At 38.5% G+C, this 19,117-nt stretch overlaps 1 protein-coding gene across 1 annotated transcript; it reads right to left on the bottom strand.

Annotated features, from left to right (window-relative positions):
- Positions 1-726: 726 nt before the first annotated feature.
- Positions 727-19,074, bottom strand: LOC127959616 (protein TMEPAI). Its single transcript, XM_052558897.1, has 4 exons — positions 18,683-19,074; positions 5,358-5,512; positions 4,189-4,242; positions 727-4,096 (listed from the first exon to the last, which is right to left on the bottom strand). Exons 1-4 carry the CDS (start codon positions 18,774-18,776, stop codon positions 3,686-3,688), a joined length of 714 nt encoding a protein of 237 aa, XP_052414857.1. The 5' UTR covers positions 18,777-19,074; the 3' UTR covers positions 727-3,685.
- Between the last annotated feature and the right edge of the window lie 43 nt (positions 19,075-19,117).

Below are 19,117 nucleotides of genomic sequence, written 5' to 3'. Positions count from 1 at the left end.
CCTGAAGTTACACGTGTTACAGCGCCACCTGCTGGATCTACAGAAGAACAGACACATTTAGAGTCATTAACCCTTTAAAGCCTACTGTAAGTCATCAACACAATCAATCTACTGCACATCTTCTCCGATAGTTCAGTCAATCTGTCTGCTGTCAGATCTTGTCTGATTGTGATCCAGTAAAGGTCAGAATAAGGTCAGTAATATCTCCAGATGAACTCTTCCTGGACTGAAGCAGCTCAGCTTTACTTGATTCTCCATCAATCATGTTTTAGAGTCTCAAATCTGATCCTCAGGATCTTCTGAGGAGCGTTTGTTTCACTGTTCCTCAGCGGAGGAATGATCTTCACAAGCCTCCAGAACATCTCACATCTTCTGAGGAGCCTTGATTTCTTCAGCTCTCCATCACTGTTATATGTGCGGATAATTTACACATTACTGATATTTAGATCAGTGTATATCAGGATCTGTTTAACTGTTACAAAGATCTCCATGATTTACATCACAAGCAGCATCTGCAGCAAATTCACATTAAAATTTAGCTGTTTTTTTCCTCCATATTCTCACTTTATCAGAATGTACAAGTCATGCTTTTTATTTTGTCTATATATGTTGAATAAACGATTCCATTTCTGAACCTAAGATTGTTTTAATTTATTACCTTCATATGTTAGTGCAAGTCCATTTCTAATGTGAAAACAGAAAACACAAAAACAGCCCACATATGCATTATTTTATAAAATGTTTTATTCATATAATTGGCAGCTAATTGAAATGCATGAGATGGTGTGTAACAGACACTGTTCCAAAGAGAAACACAGTAACACTTTCAGAATCTGATATAAATAAAAATAAAAGAGATAACAGGAGAGTAACTAAATCTACAGGACTGATGATTCTCGATGTAAATATGTTCTTATTGCAATCACAGAGAGCGTTTAATGGCATGTTCAAACCCAAAGCAATGCAACAGCAGAGAAACCATCAGAGCCGCCATCACTGGAGAGAAAGTCCTTCTTTGGAAATGTCTCTTTCACACGGAAAGCCTTCAGTGATTTGATTGAGAGCCCAGAAACTCATTTATCTAGACTAAAGCATCATGAAGATGAGCAGACTTGTGCTTGATTTCACTACATCTAAAGTGCACCAGATGCGTTCTGATGCAGATGTTTAGTGTTTCAGGTGTAATGAAGGCAACAGAACACACACACACACACACACACACAGTCTGTGCTGGCGACTGGAAGGCACACGTCACTTTCTTCAGTCTGCACTCACATTACCGAGCGTCGAGGGAACAGCACAAACCTGTCGTCTGTTTAATGAGTGAACAGAACACACATGAGCTTTACATGAGAAGCAACAAGAACAAAAACAGCTAGTACATCTTTAATCTGAGCTACACGGCTAACTACATTATCAGAAGGCAAACAGTCGGTATATTGCAACTCTCTCCACTAAACTACCTCTTCATCATCATCATCTTCATCATACATACACTCACTTCCTGTCGACAGCCACCTGATTGGCTGACAGGGTCATGTGACACACTGGCATCTCAAAGGGAAGACATTAGGCCGCGGCTGGAGAGAGAACGACCCACGGGTAACTAGTTACCAACTAACTAGACTGGAACACAAACAGTCTACATTCACACAATTCACTATAATTGGAAAAATATCGTATAAAAAATGCACAAAATAATAATTCTGTACAGAAAGGAGTTATCAACTAAACAATCAGATTAAAGTCTGCATTCGGCCAATTACTCATTTATAATATGGAATTTATATAATAAAAATGGCTAACAATTTCTTCTAAACATTTCTGACTAAAATATAATTAACAGAATGACACATGGGTAGTTAGTTACTAACTAACTAGTGTGGACTTTAAACAGCCGGATGTAAGTCTGTATTCTGTTGATCATGTTATGGAATATATATGATAAAAACAGCAAAGGAATCATTCTACGAGCAAAGCAATAATAAGGAATGACTCTTTAGACTAGATTAGGTTGAGTTCCTCTCTCCAGCCGAGGACTTCCTGTTAGCAGCGGTTCTCTGGAGTTAAACCCAACAGACACAATCAGACGCGATATTCCCCGAGCGCAGATGCATCATGGGAGTCTCCAGCGCTGAATGAGACGGTGTTTGATTCAGGGGATGAGTCTCCAGCTCTGCGTGCGTCGTACGATCGGGGAGCGTTTGCATATTCGTCTGCTTTAGTGCTGGTTTACAGCTGCTCGATTGTTGTCCTCCCACGAGTCGGTAAAGTGCTATAAGAGACGCCGCGTGTGAACCCAGCCGCTGAGATCTGTACGCTCGGAACACCAGTGATTGTGAATTCAGGGTCCTAGAGTCTAGAATCAAATTAAGGCAAACACATGTAAGAAATCCAAGCTAACACTAGTTAATCTAGCTGAAGAAGACTAGCGTTGATCTCTAGAACTGATTCAGATCTGTTCACTCTCTCACACTCATCATTCACCAGCGTCAGGACACACACCATCTGTGGACCCATCACACCCTTATATTCAAAATAGTGCAATTTTAGACATTTAGATAAATAACTCTAGAACCGTGCTCTTAAGTTTGTTTTCCAGTATTCCATATACATGTATATATATTCATATAGTAGCACACACACACACACACACACACACACACGCAAGCTTCAAGTCTCTCTCTGATCACAAACACTTCCGTATCTGCTCCAAAACAGTCGGATGCTTTGAATATTGTGCAAAACTCTCATGAGGAAGTCGTGCACATTTAACAGAAGAAGAACTGATGAAGAATCACAAGACTGCGACTGCTGTTCCTAAGAGGAAGACCAGACTCTGTCCATCGCTCAGGGAAGGAAGTACAGAGAGACTAAAGCACAGAGGACGAACAACACAGAAATATTTAGAGAAGGTCTGAAGCGCTGCCCCTCGTCTGACATCAGGGACTCTTTATATTTGTGAGATCTGGTTTGGACGTGGAGAAGTGCTTGGCGTCAGCTTTCTGGAGATATGAGCTGGTCTCGCTGTTAAAATGTATGCTCTGTTTTTGCACACAAACAGCTCTTAATCGAGTCCAGTTTTTATGTAGACGCCGGTTTTTGTTGATGGCATTCAGCAGGAATTAAATGTTTTGAGAATAAATGTGACCCTGGAGCACAAAACCAGTCATAAGTTCTTTTTTTTTTACATTTAGATGAATGCATCATCTGAAGCTGAATAAATCATCTCTCCATTGATGTGTGGTTTGTTCGGAGGACAATATCTGTCTGAGATACAACTATTATAAATCAGGAATCTGAGGGAGCAAAAACATCTAAATATTGAGAAAATCATCTTTAAAGTTGTTCAGATGAAGTTCTTAGCAATGCATATTACTAATCAAACATGAAGTCTGATATATTTACGGTAGGAGACTTACTAAATATCTTCACTGAACATGATCTTTTCTTAATATCCTAATGATTTTTGTCATGAAAGAGAAATGTATAATTTAGACTCATACAATGTATTGTTGTGTATTTCTCCAAATATCCGTCTGTGACACTGATGCTGCTTCTGTGCTGCAGGGACACTGATGTGCTCATATATATATATATTTTAGCCACATGAAATCCCAGCTGGGAATTGATAAATCTGAGAGCTGCAGAGTCTGATGAAGGCTCCAGAAGAGGAAGAGCGGCGTCAGACGTGCTGTGCTTTGGTGTTGTGTTTGTTGCGTGTGTTTCGTCCGTCCGAGCGGCTGATGTGTATCGCTCCCTGCAGCAGCGCTGTGTGTCGGGTCCCTGATGTGTGGTGGTAGTAGTGACCTATGACCTCGCTGTACGCCGGCGGAGCGGCGCTGATGAGAGGACTGTCGAACACGGTGCGGTTGGGCGGCGCTCGGACTGACTCTCGGTTGAGCTCCAGCTGTTGCTCGGGGTCCCGCAGCTGAAGGGAACACAAACCCTGATACGGAGGAGGCTCCTCTCCGTCCGACAGAGAGATGGTGGGCGGCAGGTCGATGATGGCGTGAGGGAGGTACGGGAACGTGGGCTGGAAGCGGGACAGACGCTCACGCTGAAGATACGACGACACACGGTCCGGAGCGTAACCCTGCGGGAGACAGAGACAGATCCTGAGCAGCAGAACTTGGTTTACTGATGAGAGAACGGAGGAAGATTTGTTATTGATGAAATAAATCATACCTCACTCATGACATTAGAAGAGCTGGGAGCGTCCGAGGACCACAGACTGCCCTCCTGTGAACAACAGAGAGAAACACATTACACATCATTCAGGACAAACCGTTCTTCTGAGTCATTTAATCGTTTTAGTCACTTTAAGATTGAGTTGAGTTCGTTTTCTCTCTTTCTGCTCACATAATACTAAGATTTCAGCTCAATTCAGTGTGTGATGTTCACTGAGATTCACTGATCTTTAGATTACTTTAGATCCTTATATTTATATAAGGATGTGAAATACACATGTGATATCGTTTATATACATGGATGTCGTACAGTTAGTCTAGAAGAGAGTCTGAAAGCATAATTTCTCAGCATTAATGTGATCACCTCTCACAATCCTGATTCAGTTATGATAACACGATGAATCACGATGTGTTTGATCATACTGCAGCGTGTCAGTGTGAGGAAGATGATCTCAGTGTCAGGATTTCTTTAGTGAGTCTCTGGAGCAGCTGGAGGTTACAGTTCAGCTGCTAAATTATCTAGATTCATACACACACAAACATGAGCAAAAATCTGAATTATGGGATGATTAATCACTCACACACACACACACACACAAGCGTCGTGAGTCAATGATAATATGATCAAGCTGAATCTTAAATTAGAACAGTTTCTCCACCGTGATGCAACGCCTGGAGTGAGACAGACATCAGTGTGTGTGAAAGAAGCCGTTTGAGTGTGTGTGTGTGTGTGTGTGTGTGTTTGGGCATGTTTTTGTGTCATATCAGGACACAACTCTGTATAATGACATGGGTATGACACAGGTATTACAAGGAGAGGGTGACTTATGAGGACATAACCCATGTCCCCATTTTTCAAAACACTTATAAATCATACAGAATGAGTTTTTTTTGAGAAAGTAAAAATGCACAAAGTTTCCTGTGAGGGTTAGGGTTAGGTGTAGGGTTGGTGAAGGGACATAGAATATACAGTTTGTACAGAATAAAAACCATTACACCTATGGGATGAACACACTTTACACAAAAACAAACATGTGTGAGTGTGTGTGTGTGTGTGTGTGTGTTAGTGTGTGTGTGTGTGTGTGTATGTGTGTGTGTGTGTGTATTAGTGTGTGTGTGTGTGTGTGCGTGTGTGTATTAGTGTGTGTGTGTGTGTGTGTGTGTTACCGTCGGCAGGGGCAGGTGTCGTCTGCGCACTCGTCCGTGGCGAGAGATGAGAGACTGCGCAGACAGTCTGTAGTGATTCAGCAGACACGTGATCACCAGCACCATCATCATCATCACCACCACGATCACCAGGATCTGAACAAACTCCAGCTGGGCTGCACACACACACACACACACAGACGTTCTGTTAATCTCACTAAATGTCAAGCTAATAATGGCATTCTTAACATACCGTATTTTTCGGACTATAAGCCACACCTAAGTAGTATAAGTCGCATCAGTCCAAAAATGCGTCATGATGAGGAAAAAAACTTAAGTTACACTGGACTATAAGTCGCATGATCTTTTTAAAACCAAAAACCAAGTGAAAACATTACCGTCTCCAGCCGTGAGAGGGCGCTCTATGTGTTCAGAGTGAGGCTACAGGAGCAGTGAGCATCATAGAGCGCCCTCTCTTGGCTGGAGATGGTAATGTTTGCTCTTGATTCATTTCTCTCAGTTCATGTCAAATTAATTTTGATAAATAAGTCGCACCTGACCAGTGTTGTGCCTGAACGCGTTCATTGAAGGATAGTTCATGAACTCGTTCATATTTTGGGCAAACGTGAACTGAACATGCTGTATTACTGCCTGATGAACGTTACTGTCAACTCAACTTCGTTCAATAGGGCGCCAGATTTCTATAGAGCCTTCCAGGAGAAAACCCTGCTAAAACACACAGTAAACGGGTCTTAATATGTAGTGGAAAAACACCCAATCTGGCAACACCAGCCACCAGTGTCACACCGCCGTCCGCCGCATGCGTGACGCGTCATCAACAAAAACAGCATGGAGGTGACAGCAGCATGTATCAAGAAGGCGTATGATCATTTAAAATAATTTTACGATGTTTATGACAAGGTCGGTGAGAATGGGAGACAAAGCATTAAAGCAACAAGGGGGAAGTGCTGTCCCCTCAATGCTAATGTAAACCCTGGTTGGATAAGGATTCAAAATTAGATATGAAGATGAAATCTGATGCATAGCTTCATTGTTAAAACTGATAAAATAATTGCTGTCTGTGATTCTATATGGGCTGTGGCAATAATTTTGAAAAATAATAGCTCACAGCAACATATGGAAAGAAAGAACTATGAACTAGTTAATTTTTGGAACTGTGTGAACTTATAGTGAATTTTGTAGTTTGAACTATGAACTGAACTAGTTCATTTTAAATTTGTGAACTGAACTTTGAACTAGTTCATGTAGAAAGTGATCTTTCCCAGCACTGCACCTGACTATAAGTCCCAGGAGCAGCCAAGCTATGAAAAAAAGTGTGACTTATAGTAATACTGCTCAGAAAAGAACAAATATTATTCAAATAAACTAAAATAAATAAATAAAATAAGATTCAAAGTTAAAGGTTTAAAAAAAAAAACACTTGTTCCAATACCAGACCAAACTTTAAATAATTCATGAACAATTAATACTAAACATCATGTGAAAGGGAAACATCTACAGAAACACTTTAATACTCCAGTGTTTGGGTCTGTTAGAATTTTTTTTAATGTTTTTGAAAAAAGTCTCTTCTGCTCACCAAGGCTGCATTTATTTAATAAAAAAAAATAGTGATATATTATTAGAATTGTAAAACATCTGTTTTCTGTGTGAATCTGTGTTAAAGTGTAATGTATTTCTGTGATGCTCCGCTGTATTTTCAGCATCATTCCTCCAGTCTTCAGTGTCACATGATCTTCAGAAATCAGAATAATATGATGATTTACTGCTCAAGAAACATTTCTGATTATTATCAATGTTGAACACAGTTTAATATTGTCCTGGAAACCATGATACATTAATTTATTTCAGGAAAGCTCAGAAGAACAGCATTTATTTGAAACGGAAATCTACTGTAAGATTATTAATGTCTTTACTGTCACTTTTGATTGATTTAATGCATCCTTGATTAATAAAGTATTAATTTCTTTAAAAGATTAAAAATCTTACTGAGCCCAGCATCACATTCAATCTTAAAAGATGTTCAGACACAGAAAGCTGATCTCAATTCTACCATCAAGAACAAAGTGAATGAACTCAAACAAAGAAGTCAAACCCAGCAGCCGTAAAAACACACAGCAGCTTCATTACCACACTATCAACTTTTAACGCCATGCCAGCATCAAAGCTATTTTCATGGCAATCTCAGAATAAATGACACAAGATCTACAATAAACAAAAAGTCATAAAAGATGCATTTCAGATCTACACGAGACCACAGTTCTAGAAAACACTCCGGTGATAGATTTTTCAATAAATCCTCTAGACACTATACAGAGAGGTCAGACTCACCGCTGCAGCGCGTCTGAACACACAGATGCGAACCGTCCAGCGCATGGAGCTGCATGATGCACATCCACATCCACCAGAGACTAACTAACACTGAAGCCCTGCGTTCCCACACACCCCGGGGCAGATGGGCCCGAGCGCCGCCCGTCTAGACTCAATTGTCTGAGCGAGTCAGTTTTGAATATGAAAACAAAAAGAGTGCGAGACAGCTGATGGTGCGAGGATGTGAAGTGAGCCACAAACACACATACATAATGACTGACTGTGCCCACACACACACACACACACACAGACCAGATCACTCACTGCTAAAACATCTTATCTATCTACTACTGCATCATCATTCTCATCAAACAGATACATTTATATCTCTTTCAAAACTTGTGCCAACTCTGCTACGTTCAAAATGACTTGCAACATTTAAATGTTTTGCATCAGTCACTTCTTACAGAACAATAATAATAACAACAATATTTAAATATATTAGCATCCACGCCAACACACAATAATGTTATGTTTATTCTAATATTGCTATTAAAGTTATACTTTTTTGTGTAAATTATCAAATATAAATGTTAAATATACACCAAAAAAATGCACTAAATCTAAAATTTAAAAAAGTTGCTTTGGCAACTAACTTAAGTTTAAATTGAAATTGACTAAAGCTAAGATAAATTTACTAACTGTAAACAGATTAAAACTAAGAAACTCGGGAAACCTTAATGCTATATTTACAATAATAAAAATAAAAAATTATAAACTAAATGTTCATTCGAATAACTTATGAAATCGATGATAGTATGCAAATAAATAATACTAAAATAAAAAGTGTCAAAGTATTTAGCATTCATTGGCTGGGAAAAAAAAGTAATTCTAACAATATTGTTTCTTGTGTGGTTATGATTCTAATGTTATGACAAATATTTTTCATCACTGATGTGTTGTGTTATGAGCTCTGGCTACGGTTCTGGTGTTTCATACTTTTAACAGAATCAATAAAACAACAACAAAAGCAGCAGTCGTTTGAGTCGATGAGGCAGTAACACACACACTACGACGTCTATTCAAAGAGCCAACATGAGCAGCTGATGACGGCAAACACACACTCACACACACACACACTCAGAGATCAGACGCAGGGGTCATGAGGGGTCAAGAGAGGTCAAAGCTCCGCCCATCCCCCGGCTTTTTCTCACGGGTTATTCCCGGTCACCGTCGAGACAGACAGAGAGTGTGTGTGTGTGTGTGTGTGTGTGTTTAGCTGCAGTTTGGGAACAAATCTGACCTCAGAAATGAGTTTAAATATGAACAAACCTCCCTTTAGGAATATTCAAGGCTGTCTTTAACTGGAAAAATGGATTTATATACCAAAAAATTTCCTCCAGCATATACTATATAAAATAGATATGAAGATCAAAAATACATAAAGATCCTCCAGTACATACATACTATACACACACATACATATATTACCCAATTAATATTGGGTAACACTTAACAATAAGCTGCTATTAGTTAAAATGAGTTCATGTATTAACTAACATGATCAAACAATCAACATCTTTGCTAACATTAGCTAGTTCATAGTGCATTAACTATTGTTAACTTGTGATTTTAATAATGGATTAGTTAATGCTAAATTAACATTAATTAAGATGAATAAATGAAGGAGCTCATTCTTAGTTCATTTTAACTAATGAACCGTATTGTAAAGTGCTACAATATGATCAATATGTTATTCTGTGGTAAATAGAAATCATTTTATGATAAAACAACAGAAGTCTGTATTATGTGCTTATTTACATGGACAGATAAACTTGTGTGTGTGTGTGTGTGTGTGTGTGTGTGTGTGTGTGTGTGTGTGAGAGAGAGGTCACATGGTGACACAATTTGCTTGCAAATTTCCATAGAAGTGACAGAGACAGAGAGAGAGAGAGAGAGAGAGAGAGAGAAAGAGAGAGAGAGAGAGAGAGAGAGAGAGAGAGACGACTGTGGGAAACACTCAGGGTGTCTGACTGCAGACGGACATCATAAACCATACAGCCGCTCTCCTCATGAAGACTGCTTAGAGAGAGGCTTAGAAACACTAGATCAGGTGACATTACAGTGAATCAAGCCCATCTACAGGACATTAAATTAATAGTTCAGCCAAAAATGATCATTCACTGTAAATATCCTCATCCTCAGTTCATCTCAGATCAGGATGAGTTTGTGTCTTCATCAGGTTTGTAGAAATGCAGCACTGCATCAGTGTCTCATCAATGGATGCTCTGCAGTGAATGGGTGCCGTCAGAATGAGAGTTTGATAAAAACATCACAATAATCCACAGCACTCCAGTCCATCAGTGAACATCTGGAGAAGACAAAACCTGAAACACATCCAGCATTAAGATGATTTTAACTCAAACACAGAGTCTATAATCCAGAATAACACTTCCTCCAGTGAAAAAGTGCATCTCTCACAGATTAGTTTAGATTGGTTTAAACGCTGCTTGATCTGTGCAGATTTCTCTCCTGATTCAGACCAGAACACTTTTTCACTGGAGGAAGTGTTATTCTGGATTATAGACTCTATGTGTTTGAGTTAAAATCATCTTAATGCTGGATGTGTTTCAGGTTTTGTCTTCTCCAGATGTTCACTGATGGACTGGAGTGCTGTGGATTATTGTGATGTTTTTATCAGACTCTCATTCTGACGGCACCCATTCACTGCAGAGCATCCATTGATGAGACACTGATGCAGCGCTGCATTTCTCCAAACCTGATGAAGACACAAACTAAATCAAATGTTGTTTTTTGGGCAAACTATTGCTTTAACATTCTAGACTGGAACACGGTTCCTCATAATCTGTGAGATCAGCCTTCGTCAATCATCAGATTCTGGCCAAAGCGTCCCTGTTGTTGTATATGTTCAGTGTTTGAGACTCATTCAGACTAGTCTCAGGCCTTCAGCAGGTTTGTGTCGGCACAGCACTGGTGAAGGTTCAGACGAGCGTGTCTGGATAAGCAGACGTGTGTTTAGCTGACGTGTGTGTTTGGTCTGGCGGCGCAGGTGGGCCTCGAAGAATCCGTCTGAACATGTTGTGTGTGTTTGTGTAACGCCGTTCAAACAGGCCGAGGGCGAAACATGCGGTAAACAATGCAAACTATGCTTTAATGAGAGGAGAGAGAGAGAGACTGACGGTTGGACTCATTCTGAAAAACACAAAGTGAATCGGAGGATTCAGACGTCATTCTCCAGCGAGGTCGGGCTGAGAACAATTACACCAGCAGCAATCAAAAACACATCCATCATGATATTTATTTGATGTTTGTTTAACAGAGACAATGCAGAATAACATGACAGATGCAGGCTTCTAGCCAGTGGATAAATTACAACCCCAGTCCCTGGTTAGGCTTTTAAAATACAATTAAAAATGACATAAAGAATGTGAAATAAGTACAGTAAACGTAACAAAAAAGTTAAGGCTGTGTACAACCATCAATGTTTTAGTTGAAACCATTTTTAATGATTCTCAAACTCCTCTAGTTTTAGTCTGGATTGAGCAGACGTTTGTGTTGGGGCCGATGCCAGGTGCACCTTCCTGCCCCGAGGGCAAAATAACATTCCACCTCTGGATAAACTCCAGCCTGTGCTTCATCGCTCCGGAATGATTCACAACGTTCATCAGAGAACAAACCTGAGACCGAAAACTGCACTCTAAAGAATTACTCTTTCAAGAACACTAGAGCGCATTTTACACAAAAACACTATTTCAGTTTCCAAAATACGATTAAATGCTGTGTTGTGTGTGTCCTGCTTCCTCCAGAGAAGCCGTCATACATGACACTTAAAGACACTATTAATGTCATGTGACTGCGACCAACCCGTCTGTGTTCTCAGACAAAACAAGCTGATGGATATACACACACACACACACACACACACACACACACACACACACAGAGAGAGAGCAGTGCAAACACTTCCCAGACTTGTTTCTCAGACAGACACAGCTGATATAGAGCAAAGGTCCCGCTGCACACTACTGAGGGAAGGGGACAGACAGACACTCAGAATAACACTCAGGAAGTCAATACTGTTTTATTTAGTTTCTAAAACTTTTAGTTAACAATTCATGCAATACATTCAAACTAGAAAAAATAAATCTTTGTAAACAGTAAAACTGTAAACACTAAAATAATAAAATAATAATGGAAAGATCATGAAAAATAAACATAATTAATATAATTATGTATATTAGCAATTAATATTGTAATTATTATTTAAAAATTATTACATTATTATATTTTACGTTAAATATGTGGTATATATAACAGAACGTGGCAAAATTATATTAGGATTTTTTACATTATAATTATATCATAATATTATAAATAATAAAGAAATAGGCTACTGTGTGTTTTTTTTTTTTAAGATTACAAGAAAAATACACAGAGACAACAGACAATGAGACGAATATACCAGGATATGGGCTTCGGTGCTTCAGTAACACACGAGGATCATGGGAAGAGAAGTCTCTCTCACACACACACAGACCTTTATTTCACAGGCTGGTCCTTCCTCTGACCTCTGACCCCTGCAGCACAGACGGCTCTACAGCTGCAGCGTCTCATATGCTAAATGCTCATTTACATACATCTGAATTAAACTAAGACAGCAATTAAACTCAGCTGAGACTGAGAGACTGAAGTGACCTCCAAAACACACACACACACAACATGAAATAACCTTCATTAACTGGTTCACGAGACAAAAAACTAAAACAAAACAATCATCTAATACACACAGAAACTCAAAGGTCTTCACTACAAACTACTAAAATAAAAGTTGTGTATGATTAAATCATAATACAAGTCATGATAGAAACTAATTAATTTCTAAAAAAAATAACACATTTTATTTATAATACATTTTTATTATTTGAGAAAAACAATGTACAATGTTTTGTTTTAAAAACTAAATTGTTCTATTTATTTACATTTTTATATCAACAAAATCACAAATATAAATAAAAACATTACAATATATTGCATTATATTATGAATACATGCATAAAGAAATGTAATACTGTACCAAAAAAAAGAGTTTGTGCAATGTTTCAACATGTCATTAATACACAAGGATATAATATCATAATAATATAAAACAATATATAATTTTAATAGATTAAGAATTATATTGTTAAAGCTTTAAGATTTTAGTTGCTTTTGAATAATATTTAAATAACCCAGCCACATTTTTATAACTGAAGTTTTAAAATTTAAATAAAAAGAAAATAGAAATAATAAAATATTTAACTTTGATTTATTTATTTGCTGAATATTTTGGGGGAAAGGGGCAGATTGAGTCTGTTCTCTGTCTCGTTCTAATGACTGTCTGACCGATGACAAAAGTTCCAGATCTAAGAGAATTCCCATGATTCAACACACACACACGGTCATAACCAGAGCTGCTCAGAGAGACACAGAGAGCATGCTGGGAAAGCGGACGCAGACGTGACATAACAAATGACTAATGAAATCAAGTATGTGTGTGTGTGTGTCTCTATATTCCCACACACCCCATCTGCTATTTACGGCTCCAGACACTGAAGCGTCTGTGTGAGTCTCACTGAACACAAAAGAAGCTTCCACCAAACCAAACCAAACCAGCATCAGATGAAGAACACCAGCACATGATCTCTGGGTTAACTGAGCTAACTGCACTCTTCCAGGCGTCCAGACTAGCTTCACTTCATCATTAACTCACACACAGCAACTCTCAATGGAAACTAAAAGAGCCAGAAGCTGATAACAGAGTGTGACAGAAACACAATCAATCAATGACCTAATGAAAGAGTGTCTACTGTACTTACTGTACACACACACCCAACAGAGATCATCAGCACATCACTGGCTCCCTCACTGCTAACACCTGGATTTTGGACAGAAGATGAGCAGCACACGCTCAACACACGGACAGATGAACAGACAGGATCTCATCTCTCTCAGTGTACAGGGACGAGAGAGGACAGGGAGAAACCATAAGGGACTGGGAACGGAAGTAAAACCGGTTTCACCGCTTCTCCTGATCTTCTGTAACCAGACCCTGATCCAAACCACACACGGTCCAGACGTGTAGCTGCGTGTGACCGATACTGAGAGAGATAACGGAGCACAAGCCTGCGGTCACAGACAAAACACTGAGCTGCGCCTGAGATGACACACACACACACACACACACACACCACATCAACCTCGAGTCCTCACGGACAGAACAAGGGAGTAAAACACAGGAAAGCTCATATACTGTGAACTATACAGGGAACCCACTCATGACATATTACTATAATATCAGAGGTTAAATTATATTCAACCGATACTTTGTTTTTATCAGAAGCTCTTCACGATTATTAGACAGAAGATGCTCTACTAATAATGTCTGATGAAGGGAAAACCACAGATCTGGCAACCCTCAACCCTTTGTATCAGAGACACAGACGCGTCACGAAGTCAAAGACGGATAATTCGCTGAGCGTCGACCCAAAGCAAAGACATGATGACAAACCCCAAATCAACAGAGAGTCACCAAACTCTGAGACAAACCACTGGAACTCAGTTAGCGTATGATTATTAACCCAAACCTGTGCGGTCAAACGATTAATCACATCCAAAATAGACCTTTCATATATGTGTGCATACTGTGGGTATTATGGATATATAAATACACACATGCATTTATATATTCTGAAAATATTTACATGCATATCAAAATAATTTATATTATTTATAAATATATTTAATATATAAACATAACATCTTTGTCTTACATATAAATATACACATGCATGATAAAATAATAATAAAAACAGCAATGAATATTAATATTATAATTTTACAGTTGTGACATAAAAATTACTATATTATTTTTCTTAAATACTTATTTTATTTTTTCATTTTACAGTGAAATGTTAATATAAGTCATTTTATATTTAATAGTAATAAAAATAATAAAAGGATAATTATCACAATTATAGCCATATTGATAAATAATCACATAATTTTGGACAAATTTGCAGCCATACAAACAAGCAAAGCAAATGTGTGATTTAAAGATATTTTAAATAGCAATCACAATTATTATCAGAAAAACGAATAATCGCAATTGGATTTTTAATTTTTTTTAATTGTGTAGAAAATAATGTGAAATTTAATTATTAAAGGTTTAATTTAATATCTCTCAGAGATCTTCATGACTTCTGTTCGTCTTCAAAACACAAAGTATGATTTTTTGAAGAAACCTAAAGTGCTTGAAAGTCTTTGAAAGAGAACTTAAACTGGAGTAACCGCTTCAAAATGACTTTTAATTTACACCTTCATTCACCCATGAGGTTACGCATTAATCACAGAACTTCAATTTTTGGATGAACTTTCCATTTAATTTCATATACCTGTACAAACAGATGATGCTCTCTAGATTCGTCATTATCAGGAACAACTGAAGACTGTAAGAAAGTTCCAGTGAAATGAGGTTAGAGAGCAGAGAGACATTTTTGTGTGGTGTGTCTTCAGCTGATCTGTGTCTGCACAATCCAAACGATCTCATTATAATGAACAAACTGTTTACATGTTGGGTTGCCAGATCTGCCCACAATGTCTAGCAGCTCCCGGTAAACCCTAGAGAGTCACAGAAACAAAGGATCAGAGGAAACCGCTAGCTGTAATATCCTGTCAGGAGGAAAAAACAAGCTTCTTCCCCGAAGGGACAGTCTGGTCCGGCCTCCGTCCCAAACACAGCAGCGCTTCAGACCAAGAGTGTTTCTGGTAAGAGAGGAGTGGTCTGTGTCCCGCTCACACTCATCCTGACACACACTTATCTCACAGACGGAGAAGAAAATGCAACACCAGACCAAAAATGTCCTTAAATCAAAAGAAAGAAATAACAAATTGATATGGTGCATAAATCCTATGATGCCCTTTTACTGTAAAAAAAATTTATACAATACAAAAAAAAAAAAAAAATATATATATATATATATATATATAGTAGAAATCAGCAGTTGTGCAACCCCTAATATAAATATATGAATCAGTATATATTAAAGAAAGAACAACAAATACATGATGCAGTTAAAATCAAACATAAAAAAAGTATAAAAAAAATTCATGACACTGAGATTAATTTTAGTTTGCAATTAGATTCAGTCCTATCAAATATTGTGAAATGCAAGTGTTAAAGGGATAATTCACTTAAAAATGGAAATGATTTCTACACTCCCTCGTGTCGTAACAAATCTGTAAGACTTTTGCTCATCTTCAAAAATACAATGAAGATGAAAACATGAAAAGAATAGACTGAAAGTCAACTTAAACCGGGGGAAATGCTTCAAAAGATTCATAAAGACAGAATATTTAACTTAGATTTGTATTCACACGAGGTTAAGTGATTGATCACAGAATGTTTAACTTCTGAATCAACTATTTCTTTAATCTGATGTACTTGCTATAGTTAGATGATGATATATTTGCATCGTTGACTATCAATAAAGAAATAAAAGGTACAAAGGTTAAATGTGTCCAAACAAAATGTAATCTTAATGAATCTAAAACGGGCTTCTTTTTTTTGCATGCAACATGTCTGCTTTTGTATTTTGGCATTTCACATGTCTTTATTGAACTCTTCATGTTCACAGACGCCAGGAGAGATTGAGTGATAGTCATATCTGACCGAAGCTGACACACGTCTATCACTCAATCTCTCCTGGCTTCAGCGATCATGAATACAGACGTGAATCTGTGGATCATGAATTCACTTTCTGTTTCAGCTTGTGATGAAAAGAGCCGAGCACTTGAAGACTGTTCCTTGAGTTGACTTGAGTAGAACTTGATTAGAAACCTCAAATCTGTTTAAAGCATTTCTGTGAGCAGAAACAAACAGGCTTCCATCCCACAAAACAAGAAAGAAGGAGCAGCTCTGAGCTAAACTGTCTAAAGTGTCCAGGGTTTGGCTTTGTTTTCATACTTGAGGAAGGTAATGACTGAAAAGTAGTTTGACCAATAGCGTGCAGGCATTCTACACAATCGACCAATCGTATGAGGAGGCGGGATCTACAGAAAACAATTAAAGTGATGCAAACACAAAAATAAGCCAAAACCAATTTAGAAATAATAAAAAAGAGGTTGTACCAGTCAAAAGTTTTTAAACCGTAAGATTTTTTGTTTTTTTCAAGAAGTCTCTTCTGCTCATCTAACCTGCATTTATTTGATCCAAAAAATTTATATATATATATAAATATAATCAAAACTAGCTGTTCAAATCCTCGACTGGAGAAACAAGAAGTCCCGAGGAGTTCACGTGCTTCAGAACAAACTCAATTAAACCGCTGACACACTTGATAAACTGGACATTTTCGGGAGTGTTGCTTTCATTTCCAGAGAAGATCATCAGGTCAGGCATATGACTGAGACTCTGTCTAGACAAACAAGGGCAAGACAACGTCTGAAAACAGAGATAGAGAGGTTTTCAAGGAGCTGCGATTGCAAGGAACATTATTTATGACAAAGCAAAGACTGCACAGCAAGTTCTTTTCCCATGACAGCCAGTTCTTGCTGATATCACCTTGTTATTTGTTCAGCTTTTCCTTTACAAAAGATTATTTGCAAACTGCAGACAGATTTTGCAAGACGGTTAATCAGAGAGAATTCCACGAATGAGCGAGTCTGCTGGACAACACGGGCAGCTGTCTGAACAATACATGAGTCACCGCAAACCAAGCATTAGTCGGGTAACTCCCAGCGGAGGATTTCAGAGCAGACAGAACGTCACACACACATCCGTCTGATGCACAGACCGGCCCGAGGACATCACAGCGCTCCAGAACCACATGCTTAAGAAAACCTGAAATAATGTTATCATGTGCATATCACTGAGAGGAAACTGAAAACACCAGTTCCCATTATAAACACATTACAAACCAACTTTAAAGCATTTAAAAATGGTTTTCCGAGAAAAAACCCAGTAAAAACCCATAGCAGTTTCCATTAAAACCAATGCACGTCCCATTATAACCAAATTCGGTGATGGTTTCAATTGTCTTGAGACTTTCAATTAAAACCAAGGGATGGTTCATTTAAAAATGAACATTTTATCACCATTTACTGACAATCTTGTGGTTCCAAACCTTAAGAATGACCTTCTTCTGTTAAAGATGTTTTGAAGAATGAACCAAACAGTTACTGATAGTTTTATAATAACAGGAGAAACTAGTCAATGAGGAACAGAAACTGGGTGTTCTTCAAAATAGCTTTCGCGTTTAACAGATCATTTTAAAAGATGACACGATTCTTATTTTTGGGTGTACTGTTCCTTTAACTCGCTCTTATTCCGTTTTAAACAGAAATGTGACCCTTGAGTCATAAGGGTCAGTTTTTTTAAAGTTGAGATTTATGGATCATCTGAAAGCTGAATAAATAAGCTTTGTTAGGATGGGACAATATTTGAGATCCGAGGATGCAAAAAAAATCTAAATATTGAGAAAATCATCTTTAAAGTTGTTCAAATTAAGTTCTTAGCAATGCATATTACTAATCAAAAATGAAGTTTTGATATATTTACTGTAGGAAATGTACAACATATCTTCGTAGATGAACTTTACAGTTAACATCCTAATGATTTTTTTTTAAATAAAATAAAAAATGTATAATTTTGACTCATACAGTGTTATTCTGCGCGCTAATGATCGAGTCTCTGTCACTGACCGCTTCACCTACTGACCGGATCCTTACACGACCTAAACTAGTCCGCGTCAAACTTTCTCAGGAGTTTATCCAATACATCACCCAACAAATAACTAGTCTAAATAGCCCAAAAAAGACAACAACATAAATATATCGAGGGGGCTGTATATACAAACGTCCGTTAAAAAAAATAACCGCGAAAGGCGATTCAAATCAGCGCCGCGACTCGAATCGTTTAAAGTTAGTGAAGAACGTCAAAGAGAAAACGCTCCGGTACTCACTGATCGCCATGCTCTGGAATGAAGTGGATCTCTTGCAGTCACAGGTACAGGAGACATTGGTGTGGGTGTCGGTGGTTCCGTTCATCAGACCCATGAAGCTGAACTTTGAGGAGATCTCGCGGAAAACGGACGGACGCGATCGCTTCACGGCGCGCTGTCGAATAAAAACATTGACGCAGGCGTTTCCTCTTTCCCTCAGCGACGCTTCTTTCTTCCAGCAGCGGCTTTCCTTTGGCCTCCGTCCCCCCACCCCCGTCCCGCTGTCTGGCCGCTGTGCTCCAGTATTCCCGGTGTTATTCCCAAACGGTTTGTACTACTTTCCAGCCGTCTGCGGCGCGCACCTCATTCAAGTGCAAGTTGGCTGGGAACCGGCGGGGGGCGGGGGTTAGCGCGAGGGGCGGGGCTTCGAGTCAGACAGAATGACGTCACTGCCAG

The sequence above is a fragment of the Carassius gibelio genome, chromosome B6, assembly GCF_023724105.1.
Source record: "Carassius gibelio isolate Cgi1373 ecotype wild population from Czech Republic chromosome B6, carGib1.2-hapl.c, whole genome shotgun sequence".
NCBI lineage: Eukaryota > Metazoa > Chordata > Actinopteri > Cypriniformes > Cyprinidae > Carassius > Carassius gibelio.
The sequence above is the reverse complement of the archived record's forward strand: the minus strand, read 5'-3'. Positions and strand labels throughout refer to the sequence as shown.